This window comes from Misgurnus anguillicaudatus, chromosome 17 (assembly GCF_027580225.2).
Source record: "Misgurnus anguillicaudatus chromosome 17, ASM2758022v2, whole genome shotgun sequence".
Taxonomy (NCBI): Eukaryota; Metazoa; Chordata; class Actinopteri; order Cypriniformes; family Cobitidae; genus Misgurnus; species Misgurnus anguillicaudatus.
The window spans coordinates 15,257,942-15,273,026 of NC_073353.2; the positions used below are offsets into that span (position 1 = coordinate 15,257,942).

Genomic DNA, 15,085 nt, shown 5'->3' on the forward strand with positions numbered 1-15,085 from the left:
TTATTTAATGCTATAAAAACGGTCGTGTCACCTCATGATTGACAGCTGTCATATGCGCATTCTGCGAGAGCGGGGCCTTGCTTTCGTGGCTTTACTTCCTGCTCACTACTGCGCAGGACTGGTCCTGAAATCGCTACTGTGCAGACTCAAAACCCAAGATGTCAGGCCGTATCGGGACACTGACAGCTTCACTTTTCACCAATGGGAGAGAGCAAACAGGCATCGTCCATCTTTTTTTACAGTCTATGGTTCGACCATGCGTGTATGTTTATGTACATAGGAAAAAACAGACAGTCATTAAATTTACATAATTGGCAATGAAATTGTTGGTTGGAAATTTAATATAATAAGGAAATATGTGCGACTGCAACATGAAATGGAGATGGTCAAATAACTGTTGTAATAATGTTGGTTAACTGATTAACCAATAACCAAACAGTGTACCAATAGCCTGCATGGCTGGTAATACACAGTAAATGATATTTGTAAGAAAGGTTAACAGTCAAGGCAAGGAAGGCATGGTATGTGTTTATGTATGTATATATCTATATCTATCTATCTCTTTATATCTATCTATCTGTATCTATATACTATATCTATAAAAAAATCTGCTTGGAGTCGATCTCATACATATGTTGATCTACTGAGCTGTACATTCCTATGTAAACATACAGTCATGCTGAGGAAAAAACTCCAATGGAAAATAACCATCCAAGCCTCGTGCAGCAAATGGAAAGGTAATCACGACCTGTTTGTCAGACCTGTCCAAAAATACATATTCCTTCACTCATTGGCGAAATGCTCGGGCTGGAGATCTCTTAAACCTTTCCACCACACATCCTCAGAAACTGTATTTATTGGACTATCTCGTTTTATATTTTGTCTGTTTATCCCAAACACAACGTGGTGCTCGGTGACATGCAGACTTCGCATTTTTTCCCTATTTTTGGATAGATGGCTGTTTTAATAGTACTTAAATGTCTCAGATCTGGGATCAGTGGGAATCGGTCTCTGATCGCTCCCATATGTAGGGACTGTGCCAGAAACAGTGGCATTGGCTGAGTACCATCATTACTGAACGTTAAAACGGCTGTTGCATGCGGTCTAGTACAACCTGCGCTGACTCGAATTTAGATGATTTATGTTTGATTGTAGCATCTGTTGAGCAACAGACTAATTCAATCATTGCCAGGGCATCGTGTGCATTATATAGAAGTCTAACATTTTTAAGCTTGTGTCAGTAATGTTAAGTGCAGTTATTTTGTGCTTTCTAAAAGGAGGGAATGTGGTACTTAATGATTCTGGATCCTATTTATCTACAAATGCTAAAGTTTAAGGACCATTAGCTCAGCGTCATAAAAATGCTACTGGCTGGATTCCTGCTATTAAGAATGTTATCCAATGTTTGTTTAGTTAACTCATCCTTGATGGCCAGTAATGACCTTTGCATTTCTTTCACAAGCCTTTATTTTCTGTGAGAAAAGATGGGGGTGTTGAAAGTTGGGGGTCTCCATTAGATACTGGACAGAAATGAAATAAGGACTTGACTTGTTTTTGATTGTTTGTTCATAAAGAGGGTACACAGACAGTATAATCGGAAAATCCGATGTGCCCTGGGTTTCAGACTAAACATTTCTGTGGGTAGTGTTTATGTTGACAGTGCAAGGCCGACTTCAGCTAACTGTCTGTGAAACTCCTCTTCTTCTCTGGGGAGGATCTCAATCAAATTGCAACAAAGAAGAGAAGACAAACAGGGAGGAAAAGAGAAGTATGCAGATTTAAAAAGGTTACAGAAGCTCAGTGTTTTCAAACTTGTGCACATTTTCCAATCGACAACCTTTTCACTCGACAACCGTTTTACTCATTTTAGTGGTCTTCGGCCTATTTTTATGTGCGGTTTTGTACACGAGCGAGAGAACGTGTTGTGTTTGTGTGTTTCCATGCTTCTTCGCTCACATCTGGAATACTAAGTTGGAGAGTTGGACACTCGCGTTGATTCATTTTCAGTTTTTCCTACGATAGATGAAGCCAGCTCGTCCTCACCAAGACTACATTTGTTTTTCTCTTCGAGATGAAGGAAAATCTGGATCTTATTTAAAGCAGTTTCTTCCTGCCTCACATTCTGCTTGTATCCCCACCACAGCTCAGCTGGAATCGGCCTCGTGCAGGATGCTTTACTGCGGTCGTGTCCAGAGTCACCCTTCCCTGAGGATGACAGCTGCGCTGTTGTCCTAGTCATGGGAAAACTGTCTTTAATGCTTCTCATTGGACTTTATGTGGTTGTTTGTGTGGTTGGAGGAGCCTTTCCAGTGACAGTCCACAAAGAAGGTGGATACTTCTCAAACAACCATTGTCTTTCAAATGGCCAGCTATCATACGCCTACTGTTCTTTGGACAAGCAACTAGCCCAATATTTAATATCTTTCTTGCTGCTGAAGTAGGGGTGAATAACCAAAGATCAGCCAGCTGAAGCAAACCCAGGACCCCAGATCTCTGTTAAGCTTCTAGACCACGTCTGATTCAGATAAATGCTGGACATGCAAATGGAAACTACTGACTATAGCTTATTTCTGTAGGTTCTTGCCTAACATTTCCTCTGGGGGTGTAGGAGTGATCTGATAATGGTGGGAAAATTATAATAAATGTCCAATTTGGCTCATGAATATTAACACTTTCCCCGCCATTGCCAAGTTATTTCGTCAATTAAAAGAAAATGCTTTCCTGCCAATGACGACTTTTTACAGCAATCCATATTTCTGCTATTGTCCACTAGGTGGCACTCTTAGGGGGCCCGATCACACCAAACGCGTTTATGGCAGTTGCAGGCGTCTTTTTTAAATGATTTTCTATGGGCAGTGAGCGTTATGCACGCTGTTTATGCGCGCCGAACGTCTTACGTTTTTGCACGCGTTTTTGAAGGAGCGCTGGGAGCGAAAATGCGCCCGAGGTCATTCACGTCTTTCCATTGTCCAATTGAATGAGGGGAGAGGCAGGCCTTCCGTTGTGGTGATGGAAGCTCTCGCTCTCTCTCGCTCTCTCAAAGCAAGTGCCATCTTTTTAAAGTTTCTGCTAATATGACGGTTAACAGCAAAAGAGTGCTCACGTTTCAATATTTGATTGACAGGACAGCTGCCCAGTGGTTGCCTAACAATACAAAAAGCTGCGCCGCACTGCTCTTTTTTTTTTTTGAAGTGACCAAAGTTTAAAATGTGTTTGGTGTGATTGGCCCCTTACCCAACTTATAAAACACTAATGCATCCACTGATCCAAAAACAGTAAAAACTCAGTGTATGTTTTGATGATCATTCTGAATCTGATCTCTAACCAAAGTCCTTTACAAAAATGCAATTATCTCAGCTTTTTGTTCAAAATTTGTATTTTTAAAGAAACTTAAAAGAGATAAGATAAAAGTGAACAAATGAAAATGGAATGAAACTTTTCTTTTTTTTTAAAAAAAAAAAGTAGAGGGGCTGTATTTTTATTTGATATATTTTTATATATGTTAAAGAAGAACATTTTCTGGAAGGCTTACACTTTTGTGAAAATCATAAACTTTTTTTTAAACGCTGTTGGGGAAAGTGTTAAATTAAAGGGTAATTAACAAGTTCTAGCCTATTGGCTGAAAAACAGACACGTACGTAGAATTCTTGTTTACCAGTTGGTTGAGGTAATGATGAATCAAATACTGCTTAGTTTCAGCCACGTGTCCACAATTTCTTCCAGCACTGAGAATTTATGCATCAGTGATTCATTGTTCTGCTCATGGAATTATGGGAAATGCCTCCAAACATAACTAAATAATACCATATAATCTGTCTGTTGATACATGCCATTTTATTGTAACCTCTTTTTGTGGGTTCCTGTGTTCAGAGCTGTGAGTATTTGCTGTCATTGATGTCCTCCATAGGTGATGAGTGTTGGAGCTGTGTCGCTTCCTGAAGACCAGCTGGGGTCTGTGGTTTGTGTTAGTGTGTCTGTGTTCCCATTAATAACGCTCACACACTCTGGTACTTTAAAGCCTGCCATGTGTTGTGCGAAGAATTTACAGGGGTCACAACCTTACTTCAAAGCTTTCTTAAATCCATTTTAACAGTCCAAAGACTCATTCTGAACCTAATGCTTGCAATAGGCCCACAAATGCCACACTGTAAAAAACGATATTATATTAAAATGTATTTTTATGTTACTTTAACTTCACAAATTAAGAGAAAACAATTTTAAATTGTTTAACAGTTATGTCAACTCGTCGGAGCCCAAGGTGTAGTGGACAGTGCTCGGACATGTGGTGCAAACGCACTTCCGGTGACCCGAGTTCGAATCCCGGCTCGAGGTCCTTTGCCGATCCCATACCTCTCTCCAGCTTGTACTTTCCTGTCGCCTTTCAATACTGTCTGTCAATAAAGGCAAAATGGCCCAAAAATATAACTTACAAGTTAAAACTTTAGAAAAGTAGGTTGAATTGACTTGCATAATACTTTGTTTAAACTTCATGCATCAATGTCATAGATTGATGTTTAGCAACTTTTAACACTCACTGTAAAAAGTGAAAAGTTGTATTAACTTACATTACTTCAATTGGTAAAATTTTTTTCCAACTTAATTTTTTTGAGTGTTACCAATTGAAGTAATTTAAGTTGCTCCAAATTTTCACATTTACAGTGCTGCTAGTTTAACAGTTGACAGACATCTGGGTCTCGTGAACCGACTTCTGGATCATGGGGTGATTCAAGTCGATTCCCTCAGATACACACTGCTGACTCTGACATCTGACCCCAAGATCAAAGATTATAAGGTCAGCCAGCAGGAAGCACAATCCACACAGTTGTTGTTCATTTGAAAACTGCGTGAAGCTAGCATCTTGGGAAAAATGGATCATCTGGGAATATAGGCGTATCTGGATATGACGGACATCTGTGCATATACTTTGTTGTAACCGTGGGATTGCCTCATTGGTTTGTTAAGAGGTCAGATGTTGTTCTGCCATCCACGGGTGTTAGTCTGCATCACTGAGTAAATACACTGGTATTTCTAAATCAAGTTACAACACCCATTTTGTTGATCTAAACCCATATGACTTGCTTCTGTGGAACAGACGTGATAAAGGTTATGCTGGTCTTTTTCTGTGCTTTTACTATGAATGGGGACAGAAGTCATTTCTTTGAAAAACCTTACAATTTAGGAGCTGTTTATCAAGTTGGCATCATTTGCATTTGGATCTCTTGGAGAGAAATGCTCCACTGCTTATCTCAGGAAGATTTTAGATTTCTGTGGGTCTTAAAAAATGTCATCTTTGGATGGAGATGCATGGTCGGTTCTGGATTGCGATGCTTTTTTCTGACCTAGGATCAGTTAATGATTTGATGGGCTATTCATTACATAATCTCAAATGTCATTAAATGCAGTGAATCATTTTATTTGATTAACTGCGTTTGGGAGTGTGTTTGTTGTGACATTGCTGAAGTTTGGTGTGGTTCTAATCTTAGGGGATGTCTTACACAACATGCCACGAGGGAGATGAGGAATCATTACATCCTGCACATTTCCTGTTCACATTACTGTCCTCCTACACACATGCACAGCTACAGCGAGCTCGGATTAAATGTTTTTTCCACGCATAGCTTTGATTTGTTATCAGAATGTAAATGACATGTCAAACTGAGTTTTATTATAACTGCTTATTTTCTTTTTTCAGCTAAATTTGTTTGAATTATTTTTGGTTTTGCTTCTAGAGTTTGGTTAAATACCTATCTGTACTGTAAGTATTCAACTTTGACATGTCCTACTACTCATTTTGTGCTGAGTTGGACATAGTTGATACTTGAAAAGTGTGCTGTTACTTTTTTAAGAAATGAAGACTGAAATGGTTTTTCCATCCCTTGGTTGAGTCAGAAATTGTTATACCCAAGGTCCACTTTGTATATTTTTAGCAGCATCTATTGGTAAGATTGTGAATTGCAACCAATAACGCAGTCTACAAATCACCCTTCCCTTTTGAAACGCATAAAGAAGCTACGATAGCCGCCACAGGACAAACACGTCATCGTCTAAGGCTACGTTTACACAGAAACGATCTGAAGAGAAAACGCAAAAAAGTGTTGTTGCATTATCACTTTTTATTCTGCATTTATATGAGCGTTTTGGGGGGAAATTTGTGGGCATATGGTGACGCAAAAGTGTGTGATATTCGATGTAGTATGCACATCGAATTTGTTGTTATTTTCCTGTGATGTAAACGTGTACGACTTTTGCGTTTTTACCCTTTAGACGGGAACGCAACGGTAGAGTGTTTTTAAGATTTCCACTCTTGAGGGTGGTTTCACTTTTTTGTGTTTTTAAGCCCCAAAAACACCATTCCATGTAAACGGAAGGCACATCTGATAAAATATTTTTACGTTTTCACCCTCGATCGTTCTTGTGGAAACGGGGCCTAAGACAACGTAGTTTGTTCGCTTGGGTCTACTGTGGAAACATGGTGCGCGAAATGGCGGCTTTTATGTAAGGAGACCCATGGTTTCTGTAGATAAAAACTACTATACTTGTTTATAAGGTAATGATAAGGTAATAAAACAATACAGTTCGTTTTGTTAAGGTCTTTATACACCACTGATAATATAGTTATGTATAATAGCGCATTGCTGTCAAGAGATCCTTCTAAAAATTACACAATGCACCTTTAACCTAGAAAATTTACATATTTGTCCCAACCATAGATTGACACAACCCAGCCTGGGTTTATATTTAATCCAAAAGTTGGCTTTGTTACTTTGCGGCCCAACCATTTTTGAAAGTGACCCAGTGATTTATAGAGTATACAATGTCAAAATAATCACTGACTGAAACAAACCTAGGAACCGGATTATCAGATTTGGGCCAGGAAGCAACCATCCTTGGCAACACCTTAAGCCCGATTTATAGTCGTGCGTAACCTCTATGCTGTAGCTATGCCATAGGTTATCCGTAGCCTGTGCGTAGCTCTGTATAGCCTGACGTGCACCTCACAAAATTTTTTACAGCGTGTCAGTTCTATGCGGACCGCAAACGCTGTGATTGGTCCACCAGAACCTCTCCCGTCAGGTAAAAATCTGCTTCATAGGTATTTTCGTTTGCGACGGTGAGAACAAAGATGAGCCAAGTTTGAGGAGTGATTTACCTCAAACTGCAACAAAAGTCGCTGTTTTTACTTCAATCATTGCTGGTCTTCTCAACTCAACTTTCTTCTTTGTTTGTGGGTTAACTTGCAAAGCTCTTCTTTGACGGTCGTGCTGCTACTCTGGTTACAGGCGTGGATACTGCCTGCCAGCGGTAGGCGCGTGTGTTTGCACGTCGACGCGGACGGCGACGCAAAAGTATAAATGAGAACCAACGCGGAACCTATGCAGTCGCGGCTACGCCGTAGGACCTACGCACAACTGTAACGAGCCCTTTAGCAACCACCTTAAGCAACCTTTGAAACTTTTTAGCAACACATTACTAACTATTACCAACACAAGACACATTATTCAATCCATAGCAACAACCTTGCAACCACCCCAGCATTGTGGCAGCGTATTTGCAAGCTGCCACTGACATGGTCTTCAGAAAATGTAAGTAAATTTTTTATACAGGTTAATAAAACAATGAAGTCATGTTGGTAGCCCCCAGCAATTATTTCTGACGTATCTTCCCTAAGAGCACCATGAATCATCCATGATGTTGATGAATGAACTCGCTCCAGCATGTTTGAGACGTTATGACAACATAATTATATTGATAGAGATCTAATGTTTCAGACAGTGCCAACACAGTCAGCAAAATCGACCGAACGAAGACATGGCGAGAGCGTCGCGGTGCCATTAAACGTGTCGCTGTTTCTAATAATATAAACACTGCTGGCTCCACTGCGTAGGAGACAACAGGACTGACTGCTTTACTTCATCACGGAGAAGTGCTTGCTGTGTTTGGAATGTGCAAGGCAGTGATGTGAAACAGATGGTTGCTCTGCATGCTTGACGCTGCACGTGGCCGCCGTGACTCCAGACTGGAGCTGTATAAACTGGAGAAAGTGTCAGGCAAGCAATCCGCTCCAGGAACTGTTAGACTCGACTACCGTGGCATGACTTCCCCGCACGTGCAAGGTTCCGATCACAGACCTTTCACTGTGTACGGTCACCCTCTCCTCCACACCCCTGCCGGTACGGTCTGTGTCAGCGGGGATCTTTCCGAGCACAGCGTCTATAACATGCGAAGGGCGGCCCACGCCCCGGGCCTGCCAGTCACGGGCCCAAATCACAGGGCTCCTAACCGCATGAAGCTAATTGTAGCACAGCGCTCTGCAACTCTCCTCTTTAATTCTCTTCCTGGTTTCGGTCACTCTCTCTCTCTCTTAAACATAAGCAATTGCTGATATGGCTGAAAGGTCTGAGATTTCAGGAATCTGATTCCTGGAATGATACTATGAGGTTGTACTATGTTGAAAGTACAAATAAATATTCAGCATCATCAGCATCTGATGGCATCTCTGTACCATGGTACTGCTACAGCACTTGGTGGTTACCAAGTACTTGTACTGTAGTTTTGTCATTCTTTAGCTATGCCACTGTGTGTAGGAGATTTATGGTGGTCTCTGGTCTTGCTGTTATGTCTAATAGCTTTGCCAGCTGTTCTGAACAATCAAAACTCTGAAACATCTGGCTTGCACTTCATCATCCTGATGCTCAGTTTATTTTCTACTTCCTGTAGCGCACAACGTCATGATTTTTGGGGGGAGCATGGACTGATTAAATCTATACTTTTGCTTTGGATCTTAATGTTTGAGATGGTGACTGACCCAATGTACTGCCCTGCATATTGTACATGACCATGACATGCTGTTTTCAATAGAACTGGTTTGGAAAGAGTTTCATCATGGGACCCAACTGTAAATAATAAATTTCGTTCCCCTATATGGATGATCTTCACGGTAGGGATTTCTGTGGCCTGGTACAGCCTGTCCACGAGGTTTTATACCAGTGAAAAGACATTTTCAGACCAAAGTACCTTTTTTTTCTAAGCTGATTATTTTAATTCTGTTCTGCATGGTGTTGTTGTACTGCGGCTAATTGCGTTATAACGTTCTTAAAGTTTCTCCCTGCGTCCTAATTCGCATATTGTCAATTTAAAATAGCATTCAAACTTTGTGTTACAAAATATGTTGTTGTATGTTTAAAGTATTTGGATTACAAAATACAGGTCAATAGCTGATATTACCCAAAACTCAGTTAAGTGAAATTAATCTTTTACATTTACGCATTTGTCAGACACTGACTTTTATCCAAAGCGATTTTCAGTAAATTACAAGATATGCATTTGATCAGTTAGCATTTTCCCTGGGTTTGAACCCATGACCTTTTTTGCTGCTAACGCAATGCTTTACCACTGAGATGAAGAAACACTGAATTAAAAAATTAAATAAAGGTATAGCGAAAGATTTTCCTGAATTTTTAAAAAGAACCGCCCCTCCACTTAAAAAAAAGATGTTTACAGTGTCTGCGCGGTTCGTGACTTCTGCCAGGGCTAGCATCGCTAATCATAGCTTACATCAACTTTTACTAGCAGTGATTTTAAATGGATTTCTCCAAATAGCATGCCAAACTTTACCTGTCGAGTAGAAACTTCGCGTAGGAAGCCCAACCTGTGCTTTTAGCGCACGCCAGCGTGTAAAAATCTCCCAAAAACACTCTGGTCTTGCTTCTTTCTTTAGAGGCCTTTCTCTTCTTGTCATACAATTCGTAAACAGTTTGTCTCTTGCGACCCTTAGACATTTTGGAAAAACACAATGAGAATGCGAGCTTCAATGAATGGCTGAAACCGTAGCCCACCACACATATACACCTGAAAGTGAGCATGGGCAGAAAGTGAACCTAAGGACGAGCTCGTACGACGGCCTTAGGTAAACATATCACCAGAATAATTGACAACTGGGATGACCAATAGTTTTAATGATTCACCTGGAAAAAGAAAATCTTTCGCTATACATTTAAACAAGAGTTGCTTGACCTAAATTATTTCATTAAAATATACAGAATAAAAAAAGTTGGGAAATCTGAATTACTAGTGCATTATACTTATTCTTGCGCACTAAATTGTTTATATTCATTTTAAATATACTAATATATAATTGCATATCTAAAAGTGTATGTAAGGAATTTGTGATTCCTGATTTGCTCTAAATCCGCTTTAGTTCCTTAGTGGCTGCACACAGCTGTCCACTTTGGCTTCATGCTAACCATTATGAAACCTCATAAGACTTTGAACTCTGGAGCAGGGGTAGCATGTATTTTTTCTCAGAGCTTGTAGCAGTGTATTCTGGGATGTTGAATGTGAAATACCAATGTGATGCTTGGCATTAGAAGCCTTTGATTTATGCATAAACAAGGTATTTTAGGAGGAGGAGGCATAAAATGCTTTGAAATAACTTTAATGTTAGGGGTGTGTGTCTGATATAGTTAAAAAATAAAATCTTTGGATTTGGGGTTTCTGGAGGGTACAAAAAACATTAGACCTTGGAGACTGCTAATTGGCTGTGTGTGTTTTTGATGAGCTTAATAAAACCATTTACAACGGCAGATAATCATTTCCAGACCATTTGATAGATATATTGATGATAATATGCTATGTCCACATCTGTATAACACGCACATACACACTCCATCTGTCCCATTCAGTGTTTTCAATTCCACAGTACTGTCTCTTTGTTGCCTCATAAATTATTCATGCTTTAAAAGATGATTTCAATAAACATTTGGCTTGTCATATTACTTAAACTCTTCATAATTTAACCGGGTGTGGGTTAATAACAAAACAAGCTGTTAAAAACGTCATTTTGAAAAGTCTTCGAAAAAAATGCAATGCATATTTTTGCATTATGAACAATGTTTTTTTAGTTTTGTTTATTGAACATTTCAGTATATTCTAATGATTTTTCACAATAGTTAAGTTTTAATGTGCTCCCCGTGTCATGCTGATTGTTTGTTTATTTGATATATTGGCATTTAAAATGATAATCCTGAAAATAGTTAGTGCAAACAACTTTCTTTAGTTACTTTCTAAACATAAACAAACTAACATTTGAGAACTATTATTTTTAAGAACAATAATAAAGTATAATAACAATTATAGACAACCATAGCTTGCATTTATTAAAACTAAAATTATTAGCTAAATTATTAGCCTATTAAAATTATTAAGCTTAATGTTTTATCTTAGGGGCATTTATAGCAGTTGCACTATTTGACTTTCTGGTTTAACTACCTGAACTCTACAAAGTTATTTTTAAAGTAAATACAGCTCCTGTACTAATATTCATGTCATATCATTGACCTGGGTGACAACATAGGGTGTGATGAATATTATCAGGGTCTGTGTGTGTGTTCTACATGGCCACCAGAGGGCAGTGTGTGATTTATATTTTGGGGCTTGTGTTTATTAGTGAAATCTGTGGCGGCTAAGTAATGCATGTGCTGTCAGGCCAAAATAAAGTGTGATGAGTTTTATGTGTTTTAAATTCATGTGTGTGTCAGGTGCTTTTATGTTCTCTGATTATTGAAAAACATATTAAAGTATCTCGTATCATACAGCCTGTAAACACTACAAACCACAAACACCCTAGCAACCGCGTAGCATCCACAAATGTTATGATGGTAATCAAGCTTCACTCTCATTTTTACAAAATGTAAACATTTTAAATTTGCCATGATGTTTGAGCGGTTCTGCTCTCTGTGGATGTGTTACAGATGGAGCAGTTTTCAGATGATGAACTGGATCATGCTGCAGAGGAGGACAGCGATAAAGAAGACCAGGACCTGGATAAAATGTTTGGAGCATGGCTCGGGGAGCTGGACAAACTAACAAAGGTAAGATGGAGAGATAATCTCATGATATAATTAATTATCCTGTAACGTTGTTGTGAGGTCCTAACCCATGAAGAAGTGGATAGTGGGGAGCTTCTCCTTAACACACAGCCACAAATTGTGCTATTGCTATTAAAAAGTACAAAAATGAGATAAAGGAGCTGACAGTCGTTGACTCAAAGCCATAAAATTCCTATATTTATTGGGGTCTTTAGGCACTTTGGGAAATTAAGCAGCAAATGACCCATGTGACCAAACTTGCTTTTGTGTTGTCATAACTCATTAAAATGCATTATACTATTTAAATGTCTTTTTGTAGATTTTTAGGTTTTACAACATGAATAAGATCAGTAAGAGTTCGTTTCTTGAACTGAATCTCACTTGGTCAGAAATTAAAATATTTTTTTCCCCTGGGCTTGTCACAATGCAAAATGGGATTGCTGCCACCTTGATGAATGCGTGCATCTTAAAATGCTCTCTCGAACATTCTTTACATTATAAGTCTAAAGAGCATGTGATGTTTTAAAATGCTGCCTACATACATAGTCAGCTTACTAGGTTTTTGAAACTGAGCCATAGAGTCTGCAGGAAGTGCAAGGTATATTTATACTGAATGACATTAGTAAGAGTAATCCGTATTTTTAATTAAATGCAAAATGTCATTGGTAGTTCTTAAACGTGACACTTTGGCTTTCTTATCTTTAGAGTCTGGATGACGGGAGACCAGAGAAGGTGCAGAAGGCCCCACTCAGACAAGAGTCAAACATGGCCAACATGGCCTACCGCTTCTCAGTTTATAACATAAATGGTGAGGTCACAGTATACACACCACATTCCATTGAATTCTGTTATTATTCAAATGTAATTGTGACATCATGAGCCAGACATGCATTCGGAAACAATTATGACTTATGAGATAATGCATTTCAAAACCTCATGAGCCCACAGACTCTTGAGACCACTGAAAGCTTCACAGCCTTCTGCAGAATCATAACGCCCATTAGTCAGAATATTTTATCCCCCCCTTTAAATCACTGTAGAAATAAAAATTTCTTGATGGCGGCTATACATTATGATGTCATCATAAGTCATAAACTTCATATAGGGTCTACCAAAGACATGACTCATAGAAGGAAACATATATTTTGAAATATTTTTGCCCTCACTGGGGGATAAACATGAAAATAATCCTGACAACTGGGACCTCATGAGGGGGCTATACATAAAAAAATTGACATTGGGGGTGCTTGGTTGAGGTTTTTAACATTAAGGGGGGACTATACATGATTTAATATTGTTGGAAGTTCGAAAGAGACTTTCAAAATACTCAAAGAAATAAATCATTAAAATAAACAAATCATGACCTCTTGAGTATACAATTCTTTTTTATTTTTCTCTTTTTGGCATATTTAAATAAAACCCAGATTCCCTAAAATGCTGTGGTTTGCATTATTTGTCAATTTATTTTGTACAATAAATACCTTAAAAGCTTATTCTAACCTGAGGGGGCTTTCAAAGAAAATATTGTGCAAACCCCCCACTAACGTAAACCCCTGTTGCACATTAAAGGGACACTCCACTTTTTTGAAAATATGCTTATTTTTTCAGCTCCCATAGAGTTGAATATTTGAGTTTTATCGTTTTGGAATCCATTCAGATGATCTCCGGGTCTGGCGCTAGCACTTTTAGCATAGCTTAGCATAATCCATTGAATCTGATTAGACCATTAGCATTGCGCTAAAAAATAACCAAAGAGTTTCGACATTTTTCCTATTTAAAACTTGACTCTTATGTAGTTACATGCTTATGTACTAATCAGATTCAATGGATTATGCTAAAAATCAAATGTTTAACTGTAGGGAAGCTGGAAAATGAGCATATTTTCCAAAAAAGTGGAATGTCCCTTCAATGGTTAGCCCATAATAAATATTTAGCATGAACAAATAGCGTGATTGTTTATGGTGTGTGTAACATTTGTGTTGTCTTGCAGAGGCTCTGAACCAGGGTGACTCTGTAGATCTGGACGCTCTGATGGCAGACCTCTGCTCCATCGAGCAGGAGCTCAGCACCATCGGTAAGCCCGGTGGCTCCACCCGCCACGCCCTGTCAGGAGACAGCAAAGTCCGTCAGAAACCTCCGGCCGGGCGCAGTCACAGCACCAAGCACACGGGCAGCGGTGGCAGCGGGGGGGCGAGCAGCAGCGGCGGGAGCACCAGCAGCAGCACCCGCGCATCACCCGCATCTACGGTCAGAGTGGGCAGCACCAGCAGCAGACCACCACTGGCGTCTAACTTCTCCCTGGATGACATCACAGCCCAGCTGGAGAAAGCCTCCCAAAGCATGGACGAAGCAGCCAGACAGAGCACCACGTCTTTAGCCTCTACGTCCTCCGCTCCGTACTCTTCCTCCACCGTAAAGCGGCCGACCTCCCACCATCATCGCAGGACGGGGTCGGTGGGTACGGTCACTGAACACGAGGTGCGGTCCTTTGTCCATTCTTCTCGCTCTAGCATTAACTCCGCCTCTGCGTCCAGCATGGACTCGCTGGACATCGACAAACCCAAGTCTGATCAGGACGGGGTACGAGATGGGCAGGACCAGCCAAGTTCAGAGGTACACAATACTGCTTTATAGTAGATCGTGCGGATTTCACTTCATGATTTCTTCCAGTGTCCCTGTAGGTACCTAAACACATCAGCTTTAAAGCAATCACGCTGCCATCTAGTGAACACAGAGCCTCTCTGTACACCTCTGTAGTGACTATTCAACTGCTTCTGCTGTTATCTTTTCCCTCAAATTCACATTTATTTTGTTTAGTATCACATTTTTTTTTTAAAGCTTTGGAGTGTGTTTAAAGTTAGGTAAATGGGATTGTAGACCTAAGCAGGTGCTGTGTCAGCAGTAATTGACATAACACAGAGACACAGGATTGTGGCTCTCTTCCAAACCCTGGTGAGCTGCATTGCTTTCTAAACTTGATGATAAACATAAAAATACGTAGCGCACACACATATTGGGTAACAACATGAGAGTCAGTAAATGATGATAGAATTTTTTTTTTTGGGTGAACTATCCCTTTTAATTCAGACTCGGGTCAGAGCAATAATAGCTTGCCATTGTGTATGGCATGCCACAGTGTTTCTTTTTATTAGAATGAGTATATATCCACAAAAACACACATAAATGACTTTTGCACCTCTATTTAAAGCTGTCTAAAA

At 39.6% G+C, this 15,085-nt stretch overlaps 1 protein-coding gene across 6 annotated transcripts in view; it reads left to right on the top strand.

Annotated features, from left to right (window-relative positions):
- Positions 1–15,085, top strand: part of raph1a (Ras association (RalGDS/AF-6) and pleckstrin homology domains 1a) — a 69,058-nt gene that overhangs the window by 29,744 nt on the left and 24,229 nt on the right. For all 6 annotated transcript variants that reach the window (XM_073855035.1, XM_073855036.1, XM_055214562.2 and 3 more), the window contains 3 exons: positions 11,751–11,870; positions 12,573–12,675; positions 13,858–14,480. In XM_073855035.1, coding sequence (XP_073711136.1) covers positions 11,751–11,870; positions 12,573–12,675; positions 13,858–14,480 — 846 coding nt within the window. The remainder of the gene's footprint in view (positions 1–11,750; positions 11,871–12,572; positions 12,676–13,857; positions 14,481–15,085) is intronic.